Genomic DNA, 21,558 nt, shown 5'->3' on the forward strand with positions numbered 1-21,558 from the left:
CTTGCTATCGCCGTTTCACACTTCTTGCCCGGTTACAAAAATCTTGAAATCTTTCATTGTCAGGATCTCGAGGGCGTTTTTTTTTTTTTTTTTTCCCCCTCTACGGTTACATATTTACAGTCTGCACAGCTGCTCGCTGCAAACACGGAGAATACATCATCCACAGCTGTGTAAGACTAAGAGCAATATTGTGACGCTTTTATTGGAAGGACTCGTGAAAGATGCCGTAACTCAAGAAGTGCAATAAACATAATGTGCTTTGATTTTTCTATATCCTCGGTAATGTGGCGCAGGCCTGAGGTCTTGCTTAGACTTGGCCCGGGATTTTATATGATCCTGTCCACTGGGTTTGACATATCAATCTGAACATTTAATGTGCTTTTTGGCTGCATGACTGGCTTTTACACGCACATACAATATACTCCCCCACATATCCGCTCAAGCCCGCACAGTGGCCTGTCCTACAAAAAAAACCCCACACATAATCTGAGCAACAGAAACTGCTTTGCAAACCAGAGTTTAGACAATATGCGTTGCGTCTGTGTCCGCAGCGAAGACGGGCGAGGGGGACCGCGGCCCCGTCGTGAACCAGCAGCATGCAGCTCTCAGCCCTGCCAGGCTTGTGTCTCCGCCTGGGCTTTGAGTTATTGCTGCCGGGGCCTGAGACCCATTCATCAGCGCTTCATTAAAACCCAAATCGCTTTTTCACTCACAGCCTTCTCTCTCCCAGCCTGACAAGTCCCACATCCTGCCTGCCCAATTTCTGGCCCGGTCCGCGACGCTAAGAAGCACTCCGGCGCCGTGACTTTGCAGCCCCTGCCCACTCTTAGCCGAGAATGAGGCGTTCTGAAAGAGTACATTACCCACGTGGGAACCTTTTCTGCTGGCAGGGATGGTTTTTTCACTTGGTTAGCAGCAGAGCGAGGAAGGCTCACCTGGTGCGACATGGGGCGGGGGAGGGGGAGAGAACCAGGCCTGCTGAAAGGAACTCTCCATTGGCCTTTTCCTGTTCCGCTTTTGTTCGGCGCTATCTTGCCATTCCGTGTTATTCAAACCACACAATGAGGTACAAAGCTGCCGGCGGCTGCTCCCGCTCGGTCCCTCCTCCCCCTCTTTCGTCGTCCTCCTCCTCCTTCTTCTCCCTGCACCATATTATAAGTCATTTAAACCGGATTTTGGCAGAGTGGAGCCGAGGCAGGTGGAAGTGGACCGTTCACAGGCCCCTGACTGTTCTCCGCTCGCAGGAAGCTACTTGTCGATTGTGCTCTTTTCGCTGCGGCACCTCGCCTGGACTCGGTGCCAGGTAGAGGCCGGTGTCTTGTCAAAACAGTCAGCAGAGAGCTCTGTCATGTTGTCTCTCTTTCTTTTTTCTCACCCTCGCTCCCTCTCTCTTCCCTGTGAAGTCCAGCCTCGCTCGAAGACGTGGAAGTCCGAGCTATTTAGTTGTCTCGACTGCGGCGCAACACTTGATCTAAGTGAGTGCTGTAAGTGAGAACCAGTCGGCGAGTGTTGTGTGTGCGCGCGCCGTTGATAATGGTGAAGGCATTTAGTATTGATTTTTACAGTAAAACAAATACTTCACAGCCAATTGATTCTTTATGGTTTTGCTCGCTGCACATGTGGGTCAATCCATCAGGTGAACCGCAGATCCTAACTAAAACATGCGTGGAAAAAGCCTCTCGTGATTCTACTGAGGCACACGCACACGCCTGCAATCATTTACATAGAATACAGATTAATTAATAAAACGGCGAGTTCCACAATTTCATAGTTGTTTCATGTGCTCTTTAACCGCGCAGCACTGAGTGCCAGTGGCTGCATTTCCTCCAGAGCGTGCTCAATACATTTACAATGACATGTGACCTTTTTTCTCTGGTAAATGTAACACAGACCACGGGGGGGCGGCAGCAAAAACAGCATCGCACATTGTGCACCAAGTGAGAAGCTGGGAGAAATGAGAAGCAAGTGCCAGTTTTTGTTTTTCTTTTCCCCGGCTTTGGGATTTATCAGCAGCCAAAATACGCACTTGCTGGAGCACAGAGGAAAACACTTTGAACGCCACACGCGTGTGCGTAACGTACACACTGCGCCCTCTCCCCACACCCTGAGGGCGAGGGGTCAGGTTAAGTGCTGCGTGGGGCAGTGGGCCTGTTTCTCCTCTCGGCTGGCACCCTGCCAACGTCAACAGTTTCCCCTCTTCAAAAGCCACTAATGCGGGGCCGAGCGCTGACAGTGTTCTGACAATGAGCTACTATCTGCCAGCAGCGGCCCCTGTCTGACTGCCGGTCTCACTGAAAAACAGATCTGTGGCGAGAGCAAAGGTTAATCTAGCAGTGAGGCTCCACCGGCGACTGCCTCCACGGCCATGTGTGACCGAGAATAGGCTGGGAGGAATTAACACTACTGCCTCGGGGAGTGTTGACAGAGGTGTGTGCGCGTCTGCGTCTTGTCTGCGCTCCTGTTTTGTGTGTCCGCCGCTGACGGTGACGGGAAGCGAGGAAGGGGGCAGGCGGCTCGAGGAGGAGGAGGGGTTTTGTGTTCGCAATCCATTATCTTCAGGGAGGAATCACGTTGGATAAAGGTTGCTTCATGCCATTTCGGAGATGCAAGACAAATACCAGCAGACCGTGTAAACACTGCGACGGGAGAGTGTGTGTGCGCTGTCTCCCTTCTGTCCGCTGTGTCAGCCTGTCTCACTCCATTGTTTTTTTAACCTACCTCTAACTTTTTTTTTTTGTCCTGTCTTGTCTGCTGCAATGAAACCAAAGCAAAGACCCCTGCAGGAATGCCCCTGTTAGCGCATGTGTCTGTATATTATGGGATTACTTTTTTTTTTTTTTTTTAACTGAGTCAGCGAAGGTCAACTTGGTCCGTGGCCTCCTGACAGGAGAGCGTTTAAACGGGTCTCCCTGCCACTGTGCCAGCTGTCTGTTTCTAGTCCAAACAGCTCTGCTGGCTAAGCCCCTGTTGCCACATCATGGCCCCCTGCCTTTTGGCAACACACTAACTGTTAAAAGCTCACCATTGTTAGCGTGCGCTAACTCCCATGAGCATCACGCTGGCGAGGTTGTTTTATTTTTTTTTTTTCCCCCCGTCTCTCCCTCTAAATGGTCTTGGAAGTAGGAGTTGACATTTTCCTCCGCTTCCGTCATCACAGGTGTCAAACGGAGTATGTTGTCGCGAGGCGGCAGATAATAAATCAAATTCCACACCTCGGATTTTCTGAGATTAGCATATTTGTAGCTGCAATAAGCCAAGCGTCGGGGATATGTTTTCGAGGATTTGGGGCTTATGAACCACACAGAAGAAAAATACCCAATTCAGTGGATTTCTCCAGATTATATTTGTGCAGATAAAATGGAAATTGAGGGATAAATAAGAAAAGAGAAAAAAAAAAAGAGAGGGAGCATCAAGGCACGCTGGCGCCGGCTCATCACAGTCAATTAGCTGTGTGAGGCATCTCCTGGACATGGATAATGCCTGTCATCAGTCTGTGTGTGTGTGTGTGTGTGTGTGTGTGTGTGTGTGTGTGTGTGTGTGTGTGAAGCACATGTCCCTGCGTGGTACTCTGTAGGTACATCTGTGTGGGCTGCCTGCGCACACACCTGCCAAAATACCTTCATATAGCCCTCCTTGTGAGACGGGGCAGACCCGAGTGCTTGTTTTCCCACTCGCAGTAGGTGTGCGTTTCTTTATCTCCTGTTGGCTGTCGCGTTGACTGATGGGTAATATGCTAAATGGGGCCCGTGTTTACCTCACCTGTGCCACCGGCAGGCCTCTGTGTGTGCCGGGCTGTGACGGGGGAGCACTAATAATGCTTATAACTGCTCTGTCAAGCTTCAATCACATTGACACAAGCTCCGGTATGAGCGCGCCGTCCCGCTGGCGGAAGGCGCTGTCACCGGACGGGGCGTTAAGTGAGTTGTGTCCCAGTAGTCACATGGCGAATGGGGGACTACGCACCGGAGGTCAGGTAAATGGGCTGTGAAGCAGAAGCGTCTTTACCTTTTGTTTTTTTCGTCGTTCGTCCACGTATGCAAATACTCAACGCGTGTTTGCGTTTGTGTCCGTGTGTGTGTGTGTCAAGAGTAGTTTTTTTTTTTCCCCCTTCCTTTTTATATGTGTGTATCTATTGCAGGGTTAGTGGAGCAGCGAGGCCTTGCAGCGAGTCTCTCTACAGGAGTGTGTGATTTACGAGCCTGGTGCGAGCACTTCTCCCATTCTCCTGCATAATGTCCCCATTAGAGACAGCAGACACTGTGGCTCTGTTCATCATTTAGCCCCAGCCACCAGCACACCTGGGGAGAGAGACAGGGACGGAGAGGGGAGAGAGAAGGAAAGAAAGAAAGAAGGGAGCCAGCGCAGTGCATTATCCCGCCATCAATTATCACCCCTGTGCCTTCGCAGAGGCCGTGACCAACTGCATGCGTGTACAGCAGGGCAGGGGGAAAAAAGGAGATAAAAAATAAAGATAATGAAAAAAAACAAAAAAAAAACAGGGGATGCAAAAGGCGAGCAGTGTCATGACTCAATGCGCCACCCCAGCCTGCCACAGCCACCACAGCAGTAGCCATAGGTCTTGCCAAAGATAGCGAGCTGCTCGCCTCGTTCCTTCAGCTCCTCTGGCTCTGCTCGCTGTCTCTCTTCTTCTTTTTTCTTTTTTTTTTGTTGTCTACCTATGTTCTGTACCTGTGTTTGTTTTGGTCTGTCAGCCTCATTATGCGGAGCGAGCTGTCAGGGGACACGCGGGCTAACAACACCCCTGGGGAGGAAGAAAAAGAGGAGTAGTAGTGTGTGAAAACTCTGGGAGTCATTCCAACACCCATCTACATTAATAACCGCACAAGTGCACATAACAAACACTTCACGGAATAGTAGTCGTATTTGCTCAGCGTGCACTTAAAGCCCGAGCGGAGGCATGCGTATGGGCAAACATTTGGGAAAAAAAAAAGTCCTTTTATGATAGCGGGTGAAATCTTTGTTCTCGCTATTGTCGCTTGTTTTTTTTGTGCTTTGTCTTATTCAGACACCTGCTGTATGAGCCGAGCCCATGACTAAAAGTACGTTGAGGTTTGTTTGGCGTCTACATGTACTGTAGATATGCAGTGTTTGCTTCCTGCATCTATTACAACAGTCTGATGTCGCCCTGACGCCATTAAGGGCTGATAATTGCTGCCTGAAACTTGACTCCCCGTGGGAAAGTAAATCATTCGATCTATAACGAAGCGTTTGAAATTCAAGAATCACTTTGGAAAGGTGCAACAGGCCATGCACTGAACTTGAAAAACGTCATTCCAGGGATGCAAGTGTCCTCTTCTTCGCTTACATACTGTGGGGGAAGTAACGAGCCTCAGTGGAACACGAGCACAGATTGTGGAAAAGTCCCGAATATGTTCAAGGTCATAATGAAAGCGACAGTGTAATTCTACGGCAGACTGGGCCCTGTGTGTTGCATTTGAATTGATTTAAAACTATTACATGCTAGCTTTCATTCCTTCACACTTGACACACAGTGGCAGGCCTGCTATAGCATTTGTCAGTTTAGCAGTTGAAGTCAAAAACTCAAATTCACAAAAAATATCAACAGAATCTGAAGAAATAACTTTTTTTTGGTTTACATTATGACATCTGTGTGCTGTGTTGCAGAGATATCTGCTGCTGTTAGCATGCTAACCAGCTAAACAAGCTCCTGTGCCGGCGGTGTAAACACCAACACGCAATTGGTGCTCCAATTCTAATATATTGCACCTTTTTAAATAACTTTGTTAAGTATTGATATTTGCCGTGCCGTAAAAAGCTGAAGTCAGCGCGCCTGCTAGAGATAAATAGCCCACTCATTTGTGTGTCAATGGAAGGTTTTAGTGTCGACTGCTTCAGGAGCTTTTCCAACCTACTCACGATTCACATGGGAAATAAATAAATCATCATCATTGCTGGCACGACGGCGGTCGCATTTATCTGAAATGAATGTTTGTAAAAAAAAAAATAAAAAAAAAAGAGCAAAAAATGGTCAAAGATCTAAATATTAGCATAAAATCAGAAAAATCTCCTTTGTGTTTGGTGTTTGGATTGAAGCGGCGCAAATCTTGTATCGCGGAACTGTTGAGCCCCATGGGCAGAGTGTTAATTTTTTTTTTTTTCGGGGATGGGACTGAGCCTTTCTGCTCTACTTAACATTGGTAATGAAACCTCCCGGGGGCTCTTCTCTGTCTGTCTCTGGTTTGCCTCCTTCCAACACAATGCAGGTCGATGCCAGAGATCACTGGAACACCTGCAGTCCTCCAGGCTTCTCTGGATCAATGCATTTTTTTTTTCATGCTTCATGTCAAGTCGGTTTTATTTTTGTGGTCCAACATCACAGATCAGATAAGAAAAACACTTTTTTTAAAATATTTATACAATTGTCCAAACATCTGGGCACACAGGAGTACAGTAAATTCCAGTCTTGCCCTCCAAGCACCTTTAAACAAATGCGCTGCATTTCATACACTTTCTCCTACAAGCACAACACACCCAAAGGTGCACTTAGTCCCTCCAACACAAACACTGTTGCCATTTCATCTAAAATACAGCGGGTCCTGACGGGTTGCTCTTCTCTCTGAACACCTGCAAAACCACGTGTGTCTCCCATCAGAGCTGTTTACGCTCCCGGCACACACTGGACGGACACCTGCATCCATTCTAACCCAGTGACACACAAATGGAGAAATAATTTAACGGCTAGGAACAGCTTTTACAGCTGTGTAAGCTGCTTGTGTTTCCTATATTTATGGGGGTGTGTGTGTGTTTCTGAGCGCGCAGAGCCGCGAGCGAGCGTTCGCTGCCACCGCTTCTTAACGTGTGAAGCAAAGGAACAGCTTGAAGTGGGTCGGTGGCACTACATATTTAACGAGGCGTCGCGGCTCTTTAGCTGCACCGTTGTAGTGCAGCATGCGGAGTGTCGCACTTTGACTCCTGGAGCACACCTCGCGTCACGCCGGCAAACAGCCTCATCTGGCGGGGCTGCCAAGTACAGCGCCGGCCTAGAAAGTCTCTGCTCTCCTCTGGCAGGCGGATCTCTAACTGAGAAGGGGAACCGCAGGCTGTCTTACCGCGTACACGAGTTCACCCCTCTGATCCACCCATGCCGGCTCGCTCATTAGCGCTCAACCTAACAGCTCGGAAGTAGTCGGTGATTTGTTCATTTTTAACTGGGGGATGGCTCGGTGGGAGCAACCCCCTGCCTCCCCAACCACCAACCAGTACACACACCCATTTACAGCTCCCAAGCTTGGTCTGGCAGTCTTTTGTCCTTTTTCCTTCAGTGTCTTGTAAAGGCTCTGTGCAGGTTAAAGGTCTTGAGGGTTAAAAAGACGCTTCCCTCTCCCACAGAAAACACTGGTCCTGAAACACCACGTCAGTAGCCACACCTTTAACGCAGTGACTTTGCGACGTCATACATTTGCCTTATTTATTGGTTGGTTTGGCATGTAAGCTCTGTGGTTGTAGGCGGTGCTGGCTCAGGTGTGCGTGAGCTGACCAATCAGAGGAGACTGAGTATTGGGGAGGGCCTTAAAGAGACAGGAGCATGTCAGACAGAGGTGGGATACAGAGCTGCTGCACTGGACAGTATGAGAAAACTGATGCATATTATTAGTTGCCAAAAATAAAATCATGAACCTGAAAATGAACATAATGTGTCTCATTTAATGACAACAGACATTCCACAGGCGGCAGGTTCTCTTTATGATCCTTTCGCTCCTCCACAACTCCAAGAGTTTATCGGCTGCAACAGTGTAGAATCGAGCATTTATTGGGTATAATTTGGATAAAATTATAGAGAAGATGAATCTGACAGAAGGGCAAGACTGAGAAAAAAAGGCATAATTACAAATCTTTCTGCTACTTCAACCCCCTCAGACAACGCCATGGATTTATCAATACACAATTAAGCTACTGATATTTGAGAGCTGTGATCGTGGCTATAGATCCGAACTTGCTCAAACCTCAGTCAGATAACGAATCAATGAGTGAAGCATTCAACTCCACAGCCCCTTTACCGCTCGCTCCCCGCTACTACTGTAGGTGACAGCAGCATGCCTCGATAAAAAAACCCAAAATGTAAGCGGCGTTGCCCAAAAGATGACAGCTGATTCTGGCACAGCTACTGTTGAGAGAGCAGACAGAGCCAGAGGGGTGGCTGATGTTTGCGCTCCCCACTGGTGTCACTGGATAGCTGTGACATTTCAGGGCCCAGTTCTGGGCCAGAGCTCAAGCACCGCGGCATCCTGGAGGCCAAATCAGATGAGGTCAAAAAAAACAAAAAACAAAAAAAAAAACAACGTGTGTGTACGTATTCGCCCACACACTTGTGTGGGCGAGTGGCACGAGATCAGAATTATCCCACACAGCGTCCCCGTGGCAAAACAGACTGGATGTAATGTGTGTGAAATGACATTTGCTCTCCCAGAAGAGTTCGGCATTTCACTGAGCTGTGGCTTCGCATTCAGAGCGGAGGCCAGAGCGAGAGAGAGCAAGTCATTAAATAGGGAAAGGAAAGGAAAGGAGTAGGCAGGTTGACGGTGGGAATAAAAACCGCGGCATCAAATGGAGGGACGTGAACCACAAACTCCATCTGGAAACTGAAAGAATCAGCTTTCCTTCTTTTTTTTTGGGGGGGGGGGTCTCTTGTCCTGATAAAAAGTACTGAAAAGCACAGAGAGGGCATGCACTGTTTTCCACCGTGGGATGAGAGCGTTCCAGACAAATACGCTAACAAAAAAAAAAGTCTGTCTCACCCTTTACTCCCGAGAGGTTAAAAAACGATCTCTTCTTCTATCCCTCCCTCTCTCCTGTTACAGATTCTCATTGGAGAATCTCCCTCGCCTCTGTCAGCCTCGTGCTGTAAGGTCAGGATCCTCTGCTGAAAGTTTTTCTTCTTGCCTCAGGACTGTTTTCTATCTCCTATTCCCCCACTGCTGAACGTGGACTCCAGCAAAACCCCTCCGGAGGAAAAAGCAAAAGCCCATCTCCAAAAATATATATAGACTTCCTGGGGCATGTGAGCAATATGCTGGCGAGAAGGTAGATTTAGTATTTGCCTTTAATGGAAAGCATTGTGTTTGCTTGGAGGCGCTGGAGGGGGCCAGTAGCACTTTTATGGAGATAAATAGTGAGGAATGAACGGGAGAATGAGAGTTGGACCTCTACCTGAGAATGTCTGCAGTCACCAATAGTTTGGTTGGACCCTTGGGATGTATAGTCTGCTTATGTGTGTGTGTGCATGTGTGTGTGTGGTGGAGCCGCACTAACGAGATCCCCGAAGAACACCTCACTCGCGTTTAAGGGAGCGAGATCACGCAGCGTTTCCTCTCATTCACACCGGCTTAGCCCGCGCCGTCCCCGCGGTGAGGAGCGCGGGGCCGGGGGGGAATACCACACTGAGGCATCAATTACCTGGATCTCACTACATCGGTCAAGGGAGAACACGGCTAAATTGAATAACACTCTCCCAATCGCATGTTGGCATAATGTGCTTTCACACACTCTCTCACACACACACGCACTCACACTCGTAGAAAACTTCAGCAATCAGCGATCCGTCCCGGTGGCACCCTCTCCCGCTAACCGCCGCCTGGCGCCCCGAGACTCGCTCGCGGCGAGAATCGCAAGTGCGTCGTATGATTGAGTCACTCACGCCTCCATATGACTGTTAAATCGTCTTATGTGCACAGTCAGTTCAGGCTTTGCCCCCCCCCCCCCCCACACACACACACACACACACACCGGAGCCTCATGGGTGCGGCTGATAATTTGACTTTTATTGAAATTCAGCTCCAGTGGGTTCAAGGTGGTTGAAGGTCGTTTTTTACTGCCACAGATGAGACGGAGGGAGAGCTCGGCACCGGAAACACTCAAGGCTCCATCTCTCTCTCCGACTCGTCTGCTTCCATCTCTCACAATTGGGGAATTTTTTATTTATTTATTTTTTTCAGGAGGGCCCGAGTCAATTTTGTGGTGCATCCAAACATGGTTAACAACAGCGTTTAATGAGATTGGATACAGCTAGCTGATGTTCGCCTCTCTCCCTCGAACGCGGCCCTCTTTATTACTTTCCAGTGGTACGCTGCCTTATTCTCGGGGAGGGAGTAGCAGCGATGGAGGTTAAGTATTATCTGTTGGGAATTAAAGGGCATTAGTCTTCTTCACTTGAGTTTTTCCCTGTAAGAGCACAGTTTCCCACTCTTCTCCGACGAATGGCGGCTAAAGTTCCATCTCTGAAGGTGGTTCATGCGGCGGCGATTTGAGGAGCGGCTGGGCCTCTGCTGTGTGCATGCATACATTGTGTCTCCTCTTCCTTTCATCCCTTCGTGCATTTCCTATTTTTCCTGGAGTTAGCGTGACGCTCGGGCCCGCTTTGTTCTCTGTGTTTTACTGTTCATAAATATTGCAAGTGCCACCCAGGAGCGGGAGCGTGTCTTCGTATATCCAGGCTTGTAGGACGAGAAACGCAAGAAACGGGGTCAGGCGTGTTTTCGAAGAAATGATGCGACTTCTGTGCTCCGCTAAGGTTAGATCCATTTCTGGATAAGATAACGCAGGGCGCTGCCACATGATGCCCCCTTCTCTGTCGTTAGCGCCTCTCCGATTACTCCTTCCGTATCTTGTTCAGAATCAGAATCTCTTCTTATGAACTGCACCCTCCCCCTCTATCTCAGCACTGTCCCACTCTGTTTTTTTTTCTGTATCACTTTCTCCATCTCTCTCTCTCTTGGTTTCCCTCTGTACCGGTCCCACATATTACTGGATGGTTATCTCAGTTCGAGTGTGTGACAGAAAAGGACAGTCAGTTCTATCTGCGTCTTTGCTCTCGTAACCCCCAAGTCACTGTAAAATGCGAGCGGGTGAGTCAATCTGAGACGCACTGTGCACATATTTGACAATGGTTTTATTGATTCCCTTTTTTCTGCTCTATTTTTTTTACTTAATTTTGTGACAGCCCCCCCCCCCCCCCCCACACACACACACACACACACAAACACACACACCACCACCAACACTACTCCCAACAGTATGCACACACACACACACACACACACACACACACGGGGCTGTACTAATGACAATCCTTACTGTCTTAATTAGAGTGAAGGACTGCAGAGGGAGCTAATCGAGTGACATCTTTTTTTGTTCATTCAGCACTATTTCCTGGTCTGCTTGGAAAACAAAGATGCTTTAACTCACCCCGGATAGCCTATTAGCTGTAGCTTACAGTGCTAAATGTCAGCCTTGCACAGTCCCCACTGCGACACAGACACGGCTCCTCACCGTCGGTCCACTTGAGAGACTTTTTGGGGGCCGAGTCGGTGCTGCTTTCTCACTTTTCATGTGTGAAGTTTGGGAGAAAATGTCAGGGGTACGGCGGATAGACTTTCATTGTAAAGCCTCACTTCTCCTTGTGGAGGGAAAAAAAAAGGTTAAATTACATTGCCGTGTTCTCCACGCTAGCTCTCCAACATAAACACACAGAGTTTGGTAGTGCTGTAAGGCGATATTCCTCCGGCCCTCATGGTTCACATCAGCCACTCGCTGCGCTTTTAATTTGGGGGCATCGATTGAGGGAATTCTCCCAGTCGTGTCGTTGAGGAGATCACATTCCTCGCGTTAAATGTTTTCATTGGAATGAGAAGGACGGTGGGAGGGGCGGGGCTTTGCGGAGAGGATGAGTGACGGCGGGGGTGGGTGTGGCACGAGAGCGATTGGGAATCCAGCCAAAGGCTTGTACCCTCAGCCTGCGAACCATCGGGGAGTAGCCTCCCTCTCTCTAAATGCTGTTTTGTGAGGTGAGGAGCCTGATAAGAGTTGTAATTACCTCATTTTACTGCAGCAAATTGCCAGGTTTCTTAAAAGCAGACAGGCTGGCTGAGGTAATATCGCCAGTAATGAGTATTGTGATGGTTGTGGGAGGCTAGCGCTGCTTCCATCTGGATTATTGCTTGGTCACTGCTGCTGGTCCGCTGTTACAGCGAAACCTTAGCAGATCCTGGGCTCATTACCGTGCGGTATAAATTGGTTTAATATTGAGTTTCTCTGCAGCGTGTGTTCGGCGGCCTGATAAGTGTGTATGTAAGCATTAACCTTGCATATGAGGAACACACATTTTTCTCTCCTAGTTGTTTATGAAGGAGACTGTACACAAAACCAATTTATGATATTTCCGTGTTATTGCGTTCTAAAAATAGCGCCGAGGCAAAGATCTTGAGCGGCTGTCCAGGAGCAGCGACTGTGTGTGTGTATAGCGTGTGCACACACAATGCCAGTGTTGTGTTATTTTCCTCACAAGCGAGCTTTATCTTCACCGTATGTTAACTGGGGGGGTACAACAACAACAACAAAAAGCCGTCTTTTGATTGGTCCCCGTGAGAACCCATTAAACGACGGCGTGCTAAAGTAACTGCAGAATTCCCCAAGCGGTGTCATCACTGCCAGACTCGCACTCCAAATATCTACATGAAGGCCGATCGTATTTCTGCTGCGTGCGTCAGGAGCGGGGAGGAAAGGGAGACGGTCTGAAATGGCATCTCCTCCGTCAGAATGCTGAACGCTGTGTTTCACCAGATCGTGTTGATATGATTTAACCTTTTCGTGGAAATGTTAATATCCCCGCAATTTGGCCCGAAACTGATACATACATTATGGAAAATTCGACTTCGGCCTGTGTGCTGGGCGTTCAGACTCGCCCCCCCCCACCATTATGTGGTTGAGCTGTTGCCTGTGTTTGCTCCTTGTTGCCGTCTTGTTTCGTGTAGAAGTGGAGGAGGATTCATTGGAAGCCTGATTTTTTTTGCACTCACGCTCTGAGGAACTGGGTTGTTTGTTTTTAATTGACCCATAATAAGATGGGTCTAATTCTCTGTCAGATCCTTCCCATCCGTCTCTAGTAATAGTTTGAATGCGGAGGAGCGCTGGGTTTCCTCACCTGTACAGCCAATCGATGCTCGTTCAACGTATCCGCGTAATTCCTGCTCCTTGTGCCAGATCGATGCACACATTAACATAAACACGCCCTCGCAGTATGAATGCGTGTCCTCAAACACTGATCGCTAGAACATTACTTTAAATCTGCAAGCTTTCGGATGAAGAGATGGGAAGTGGAACGTTTGAGATCAGAGTTGTTTTGTGTGTTGAGGTCGAGTCCTTTGATTGATAGCTCCATTTCTTTTGTAATAATCACAGGTCAAAGGGTCACACCGGAGCACCCTGTGTAAAGCCGCTAGATTCTCATCTCAGTCTTGCCTCCGTACCTGCCCACCCCTCCACCCCGTTATCCCAGGAGACCCCTCGTTTTTCATTGCCCTCTCCTGTTTTCCTCCCGGGGTCAAAATTCTCAGATTTTTTCAACACTTTTACCCATTTTATTCATTGTCTTCTTTACTGTAGTGCCCCGCCCTCCTCAGAAACGGAGGAGGAAAGAACATTTGAAGAAATTCACAATGACCTGAAGAGGTCAAATTCCTGTTTCTTATGTAAAGTGTTAACGGGAAGGTGCTGTGAAATCTGTCACGTTGATTTTTTCTGTCAATCACAGGGCGTCGCGCTCCGTCAATCCCCATGATCAGGCTGACAGACGCAGGGCAGTGACATCACTACTTCATGCCACAGATTTTACAAGTGTACGCTCGGGGGCTAGCTATTCTGCGTTGTTCTCTGGGAAGTGAAGTTTAAATTATGTGACATAAAAATGCATCTAACTTACTTTTTTATCATTATTACTTTAAATTTGATCAGGATGCAGGAAGCACAACCCTTGAATCTCTTTTTTGGGGGGGTCGCACTTTGGTTTCAAAATCCTCCCTATTTTTTTTGAGATCTGAATGTTTCTCACCTGCCCCACTGATGCTTATAATATGAATAAGGTGAAGCCAGATGTCTGACTGGTGTGTGTGTGTGTGTGTGTGTGTGTTTTGGGTGTGTCCCCTCTCCTTCCTATCTTGCATAGAGCTCATGCAAGGGAAGGAGAGATCAATCTCCCCCTGTAGCCTGTCATTAACAGGCGGCAGGGAGAGAGAAAGAGAGATAAGGGGAAGGAATGGAAGCGAGAAGGCAAGAGGGGGGGAAAAAAAAAAGAAAAGAGAGATGGCACGGAATGTGAGGAAGATGAAAGACGGCGGTAAATGGAGAGTGAAGAAACGCGCCAAGAGGAGTTGGAGGAGGAGGAGGAGAAAGGATGCGCTGGGATTAAGGGAAGATGGGAGAGAGAGAGAGAGAGAGGGAAGAGGGGGAGGAGAAGAAGGTGGAGGTGAAGAAGAGGGAGTGAGGGGAGGTGGGCGTGGGTTGGTGGGGTTATGATGAATTAAAGATGACACTCTCCGGCAGCCTGGTTTCTAAAGATCACTCTGTCTGCTAATGTAATGTTAATGAATGCAAATGATGTGCCTAACCTCTCTCCCCTGACCAGGAGAGGGAGAGAAGAAAGGGGGGAGAGAGAGAGGGAGGGAGGGAGGAAGGTGTGAAGTGATGTGTTTAAGCGTGCTATTTCGATGTTGAGCCTGCAGCTCCGTGAGCGGCTGACCACTGAGATGCGTGGGGTTTGTTTGTCACCAACCTCCAGGTTTCGACTTTTAACTGTTGTGTTTCCCCCCACCGCTTCCCCTCCACAGCAGCGCCATCGCAGACCGGTAATAGTTGGCGAGAAAAAGAGCGAGCGTAGCTGCTGCAAGGTTGAATCTTGAAGTTCCGTGCGACGTGGCGGCCCAGATGTGCAGGGCCGCGCGAAGATGTCACCTTGCTGCGGTGATCGGATAATTTCATCAGGTCCTGCCGATACGACGTTGTTTATTAATTTTCCCTCTTCCCATCTTGCGAGGCATTCTTCCCAACATCTGCTGCTGATCTCATTTGGCTTCCGGAACACTCCCCTCCTCTCCTCTCTGTATCTCCTCTCATCTTTTTCTTGGCTTTCTCTCTCTCCGTCTCTGATACTGACCTGGTCTCCTTTCATGCTGGGGATTTTATTTTCACGCCACCAGAGCGAGCGACTGCGCGCCCCGAAGACTGTTAATACATTTGTGCGTGTTGCGTGTGATAGTGTGTGTGTGCGATCTGTGATTTGTGAGCCTGTTCATTTGAGTCTGTCTCTGGCTCAGCGTCGAGGGGGACTCGCGTGTCCCATCACTCGACGCCAGAGTCTCCGAGGACGGCAGATTATTTTCTGTTCAATTTTCAAATCAGCCACATTGTCATTTTCCGTCTTGAGAGAGACATGGGGGTAACATATTTCCTCTTGACGTTATTTCTGTCGACTGCTCTGTATCTTCTATTTAAAGCGAAGCCCCCCCCCTTCAGCCCGAGTGACACCGCTTTGGTGTGGCGCAGATTAGAAAAGAAGTCTCACATCTGTTTGCAGGGATTGTCTCCTCTGTCGAACACGGTGACTCAATCAAAGACATCACCTCTTTCATATTCTCTTTGCCCTGGAGCGGTGCCGTGCCGTACAAAAAAAAAAGAAAAGAAAAGAAAGAAAGAAATAACCCAGTCGCAGCTTTTCAAATCAGCTCAACGCTCTCGACCGTGCTGGACTTGAGCTGCTCCTACCTTCCAGTCCAATAAACAATCTTTTTCTTGTGAGTGTGTGTGTGAGTGTGTGTGTGTGTGTGTGATTTCCCAGGGCTCGGCGAGTGAGGAGTGTCGTGTCCGTGCAACAAACATCCGCACGATTTGTTCAGAAAAACGCTCCACTCTGTCAAAAATGTTCCTCTTCTTCTTTTTTATTTTTATTCACAAATCCCCCCGAGTGGACGTCTGATTAGTTTGGGCGACGCTGCAGCTTCTGCTCTTGTTTGTTTGTCACTTTGTTTTCAGCCCCCGTATTAAGATGCCAGGCTCAGCAGGCTTCCGTGGGGCTTCATCATTGTTAAGTGCTCATTTCAATCCCGCTGATTTCTCCGACTCGCTTTTTTCATCCCTGCCTTTCCCTCTGTCTGCCTTCTCCCTTCGATACCCCCTCCCTCGCTCTCTCTCTCTTTCTCTTTGTCCTCCCATCTTGATTCCATTTCTGAGAAAAAAGATAAGACCCTCTTAAATAATGTCATTCAAGGCCCCTCGGATCTTATTTCGGTTTGTTGCTGCAATCACAAAAGAGAAGGCCCCACTCGGCCCGGCGTCCAGCATCTGGACATGATTGTCTCATTGAATTACAAAGTGTACCAGCATCCTTGAACAGGAGGACGTGGTGAAGGTGGGTGGCTGGCTGGGATAACGGAGGGGAAGGAGGGTTTTAAAGGATAGAGGGATGGAAAAGATGGCGCTCTGGGATGGGGAAGGGGAAATCCGAAGGGAAAGTGTCTGCCGTATTGACTAAGGAGCCGGCCGAGCTTGAGAGAGGCGCCTCAGCACGTGTTCCATCGACCAGCAGCCGTACAGTCATACAGACGCGGCCACAAACGGGGGGCGGGGGGACGTGTTTCCATTCTGACTTGCAAACTGTGGAAATAAAAGTCATACATAAAGGCTCAAAGAGGGGTTGAGAGATTGGACGTCAAGTCCCTGCAACCTTTTTTCGTGTAGATGCTGCTCAGTCCGAGCGCTGGCGATATGTAATCGTGCGTGTCCATGTGATGTATCAGGCGACCGCTTGCTGACGTGTAATTGTGTGAAGGGGGCTGCCTTATCGATCCGCGACGCAAGGCCCCCATCAATGTTTAATGCAGCCTCCCTCTCGCTCCCTCATTTTTCTCTCTCTCCCTCTTTCTACCTCTCTCTCTATCTGTGGAAGCAGCCCACCATTTGGTATTGATCTGCCACTTGCTGCTAATGAGAAGGAGCTGTGCTTTCTGGGATTGGGCGCTGTGGGGCCCCTCGCGGTCGAGCTCCGGGTTTTTGGATCGGGGCCTTGCGACTTCTGGGATTCTTTGTTATTTTATTTTTTGTTCTTGCACGCCGGCACCGTGTCGACCCGAGTGCGCCTTACACAACGAGCCAGCCCACGTTCGCTTTATGTTTTAAAGTCGCTAATGTTCCCGCGATGTCGTCACAATACATCCCGGGGCGTCGCAGCCCTTAAAATCCATTTAAGACCGGCTATGCTGACACCTACAAGCTATTGTTTTCCAGTGGATTTATGAGCCCCGGAGACATAGTCAACATTAAGCCCTCTATGTTAATAATTTTCCCACCGACTGAACTGCTAGTGAACCTGGTGGTGTTTAATTTATTGGAGCTCGCAGGTGGAGCTGACAAGGCAGAATACAGATGCAGGAGCAAACACTCTGGGCTACCCTCCAAACATGAGCGACGGCAGCGCGCTGTTGTCTTTTCTCGTCCTCCGAGGGAAAGAGGAGGGCGAGTAATGGGATATGTGGTTAGATATAACCGAGATCAGACACAAGGCGCAGGCGGGGGATGGGGAAAAAAAAAGGAGGGATAATTGTTTTTAGGAGGGTTTTACGGCCTAAGCTGAGGAGTGACCCAGAGTTAAACTACTGGAACCCACAGACAGGAGAGAAGATGAATCAGTGTCACAGGTTTTACAGCATCATTTCTGTTGTTGTTCGAGCAAATGACTTCAGGTCTGGAGGCAAAAAACTGAAATATATGTGGATATTAAAGGAGCGGTAAGAAGTTTGGGAGAAGAAATTCAAACTCAGAATTTTAATGTTCACAGTATTAACGAGGTAATCATATGAACTCTTTTTTTTTTTTTTTTCCTATAACTGGATAAACAAGCTGTTCTGGAAAGGTGGCAGGGTCCACCACACATAAACAAAGTCAAACATGATGCACTTGTGGTGTTCTCAGTTCATTTATTCAGTTTATTCAGTCATGAAAACAAAGACAGTTTAGGCACAAAACAGTCAACAGAGATCTTTCTCTTCTGATTAAAAGTCCTTCCCCAAATCTACATAGTGCACCTTTAATTTGTCTCTTTATCTTTTTATATGGAATGGACCTGCGGTGATTTAATCTAAATAGATTAAAACAAAACAAAAAACAAAAACACAAATAGATAATTAGTTCCTCAGAAACCTAATTGTTTTGTAAGCTCAGGTGAAACGATGTCTCCCAATTTCAGCAATAAAACCCAAACCGTGCCTCTTGTAATTCTGAAACGCTCGGGCTGCTCACTGTTGAAATAAAGCACTCGAAAATTCACTTATGATTAAATGGATGAATGGTTCGCATAACGGCTCACTTAAAAACTCACGTACACGGGGGACATTCTTTAAATCCCCCGTGCCGGTGGACAGGTGTGCCGGCTTTGGCGCGACGCCTTCTGCGAGCCCCACCTCGCTGCTAATAACCACTTAGCATACTCCATTTACTCATCTGCGGCTCGGAGATTCGGCTAATGGCTGGGTCACATGATACCACTCGGCCGCCTCCCCCGTGGGGCCTTTGACCTCTTTTTTTTTTTTTTGTCTCCTCATGCCCCCCACCCACCCACCTCCTGCCTGGTTCCTTTGCTTTTAAAAGGAAATGGAAAGTGGCCTACCAACTGCCTGTGTGATTTGACTAAAGCTTCTGTGATTTCCCCTGAGAAAGCGTTGGCAGTCCCCAGAACGCTGGCTGGTGCTGAGGGCTGTTTCATGCTCCTATCTCCCCAGCTGACAGCGAGTCGTACAGGCGGGCGGGCAGGCTGGAGCTGGCTGGCTGGCTGGGGAAACTAGACAAGGCGAGGCTGATCTTAGGGAAATTGAAATACTCTGATGGAAGCCGGGTGTGAACAAGGCTGTCACTGTGGGTGTACACAGAAAATTGCTCTCCGAGTGGGCCGGTGTGCGGCGTGGGCGTGCGAGCAGCGTTCGCGCCCCGGCGTGTGGTTTTACCGCGTGCGTGCAGCTGAATTACCTAGGCTAATTGGTTTCATGTCTGAGGACAGTTTCTCCCCAGTAAGTGGAGATTGAGAATGAAAGGCCTCTTTTCCTGCCTACCGGTGGCTTGTCACTCATCCTCAGCGTGCTCGTTTTTTTAACCAAGACCACTTGAACTGCAGATGACGGGCTTCGAGTGCTCCATCATTTGGAATGATTTCCAAATCACTGCGAGTTCAGCGGGATCTCAAACAAGCAACAGCTGCGGGTGTGCGTGCTTCTTTCCCGTCAAATGGAGGGTTGCTGAGGCCTGGAACCTCTTGTGGAAGGAGGGGCGGCGTCTGCCGGTTCTGCCTTTTGCGCGCGATCAGAGCGAGATTTCTCCCTTATCAGCAACACGTGCGGGGGCGCAGCTAGCCGACCATTTTGCTTGCGTTGGTGGATGATGTCCAGGCAGAACACGCAGCAACCGTAAATTCGTTGGAAAAGATTCCCACACACCCAGCTTATCTGCCACATATCATCATCCAGGCATATCGTTCACTCTTACGCCTCCTAGTTCTTTATCTGTTTGGCCACAACAAACGCGGCCGAGGGCATGTTGTGGCAAGGGGGGAAATCGAGGAAAAAATGTGAAGTATGCCCTGGTATCACTCTCAATAAGATGGAGGTTTTAGTCCAAAGGATAAACTGTCCGACGGGGGGGAATTATGAATCTATCATTACGCTTCTAAGGCCAACGTGTCACTCCATAAATCTGTATCTGTTGCTGGAAAGACCTGTGGTTTGTGATACCTGCCACGCACTTCTTTTCTTCTTTTCCTGGAGCTGTGTGAGGTTTCCAGATGCATTGTGCCAACAATGCAGATATTAATCACACTGGGGGCTGACAAACTCCTTGGGTGAGCCGCCAGACGTATTTGTCTACGGCGTGTCGCTGAGGATTAGCAAGAGAGGGGCGGGAGAGCAAGAATGGGTTATGTTCTTATATTTCATAGATATGACACTTTATGTAATAGAAGTCCAAAGTGAGATGGATAAATTCAAATCCTCTCTAAAACTGCTGCGCTCCGTGCCAGGTTGTAACTATTTATCGTCTCATTTTGTGTGCAACCGGTGTGCCGTACAGCTATCCGAGGCACATCTTGAGATTTTTTTTTTTTTTTTCAGAAAATCACAGAGAAACACAAGGCGTCTTTCCCTTCCCTTCTCATTAATGCCCTCTCTGCTGTACTAGATTTTCAGGGAACGTCCCCGGCAGGAGTAAACAAACTGCGATGGCCTCGCCTCGGAGGGGCTGTCTCCGCTGTTTGTGAAATCCGCTTTCCCCGAGTAAACAATGTGACAAAGTTCAGCGCCTCGCACATGCAAAAACCAGCGCCGCCCGTCCCATGCAACACGCTCCTTACACGAGAAACGCAAAAAACATCCACTTATTTTTACATGAGCGACTGCGTTTTCACGCAGAAGCGCGCCCTGCGCGAGGTGGGATGCACGTACTGTAGTTTCACGCTCGCGCAGTGAGAACACAATACAAAGCTCAGTGTTTAACAGCATGACAGCGGCTCTCAGACATCCCTTCCAGCATAAAAAAAAAGCGCCCAGGCTTTGTTTCCCACGTCTCTTGTCTTAACAGAAGTCTAGCAGAGATGGATGAAACACCGTGAAGGATTCGTCTCCTCTCTGTTCATTGATGATAGTGTCAAGTGATCACTGGGGCTTGAATGCGTTTCAACTCTGTGGAATGATACTCAAAATAGCTTTTTTTGAGGCTAACCGCTGTCTTCTTCTCCCTCTACCTTCTTTTTTTTGCAGAGACCGTGATGGACACTCGGGTGGCCACGGCTGAACTGGGCTGGACGGCGTATCCTAATTCCGGGGTGAGTCACTCATCATTGCCAACACATACGCATGCCGAGTAAAGAAAAAAAACAAAACAGTTTCTGAAGTTACTTTCTCTGTAACATGAAACACGGCGCACATACAGATAAGCCAGACAGACAAATAGGCAGGAAGGCAGGCAGGCAGGATGGGAGCATAGACTTAAGTAGAGCCCAATGTAGCTCCTATTATGGGTATTATTTTCTCTCTGTCCTGGCTCATAATGACTTAATGATATAATGGGTCCACGTAAGCCCCAGAACATAGAACCTAAGTCCCTGTAAATGGAGGCTGGGGGGATACCACAGACATAATGATACTGTAATGATACATTTACGCAGGGAAGTGGAGATATTAGGATGAAACGGGGGAGGAGGAGCTGAGAGGATGGAGAGCGCTCAGGGCTTTTTTTTTTCTGGATTTTTAGGGAAACTATTTTTCAACTTTCAGGTAGTTTTCATGCACATGAAAGGAGTGTGAAATTGAAGAAAGTGCCAGGTCATCAGAATGGGAACAGTTTCCCTTTCTTTTTCTTCTTCTTTTTTTTTTTTTCTTTTTGGTGTTTTTATTAAAGAATCACAGTATCAAAGGTATGATCGCCCTATTACACTAATGGACCAAAGGAGAATTTTAAGGCCTTGTTCTACAGTGCTGTAATTTGATAATTCAATGAAAAGCTCCACAGACCAACACTGATAGCTGGAGTCTTGCAGGAGCTATCCGGGACAGACAATGACTGTTTCCCTGCATTTTCTGGGTCTTTGGGTCTTTATGAGGCATTTTACGCACGTATAAAGGGAGCCCTTTAATGCTCTCCAACAGGGCTTTGGCTCTGTTTAAGTGCTGGAGAGTGTAGCAGCCCACCTTTTTTCCTCCCCAAAGGAGCGCT

The 21,558-nt window shown here is 48.3% G+C and overlaps 1 protein-coding gene across 2 annotated transcripts in view; it reads left to right on the plus strand.

The window, feature by feature from the left end:
* LOC119011355 (ephrin type-B receptor 1-B) overlaps positions 1-21,558 on the plus strand; it is a 169,944-nt gene that overhangs the window by 30,395 nt on the left and 117,991 nt on the right. For both annotated transcript variants that reach the window (XM_037084401.1, XM_037084402.1), the window contains exon 2: positions 20,604-20,668. In XM_037084401.1, coding sequence (XP_036940296.1) covers positions 20,604-20,668 — 65 coding nt within the window. The remainder of the gene's footprint in view (positions 1-20,603; positions 20,669-21,558) is intronic.

The sequence above is a fragment of the Acanthopagrus latus genome, chromosome 21, assembly GCF_904848185.1.
Source record: "Acanthopagrus latus isolate v.2019 chromosome 21, fAcaLat1.1, whole genome shotgun sequence".
Taxonomy (NCBI): Eukaryota; Metazoa; Chordata; class Actinopteri; order Spariformes; family Sparidae; genus Acanthopagrus; species Acanthopagrus latus.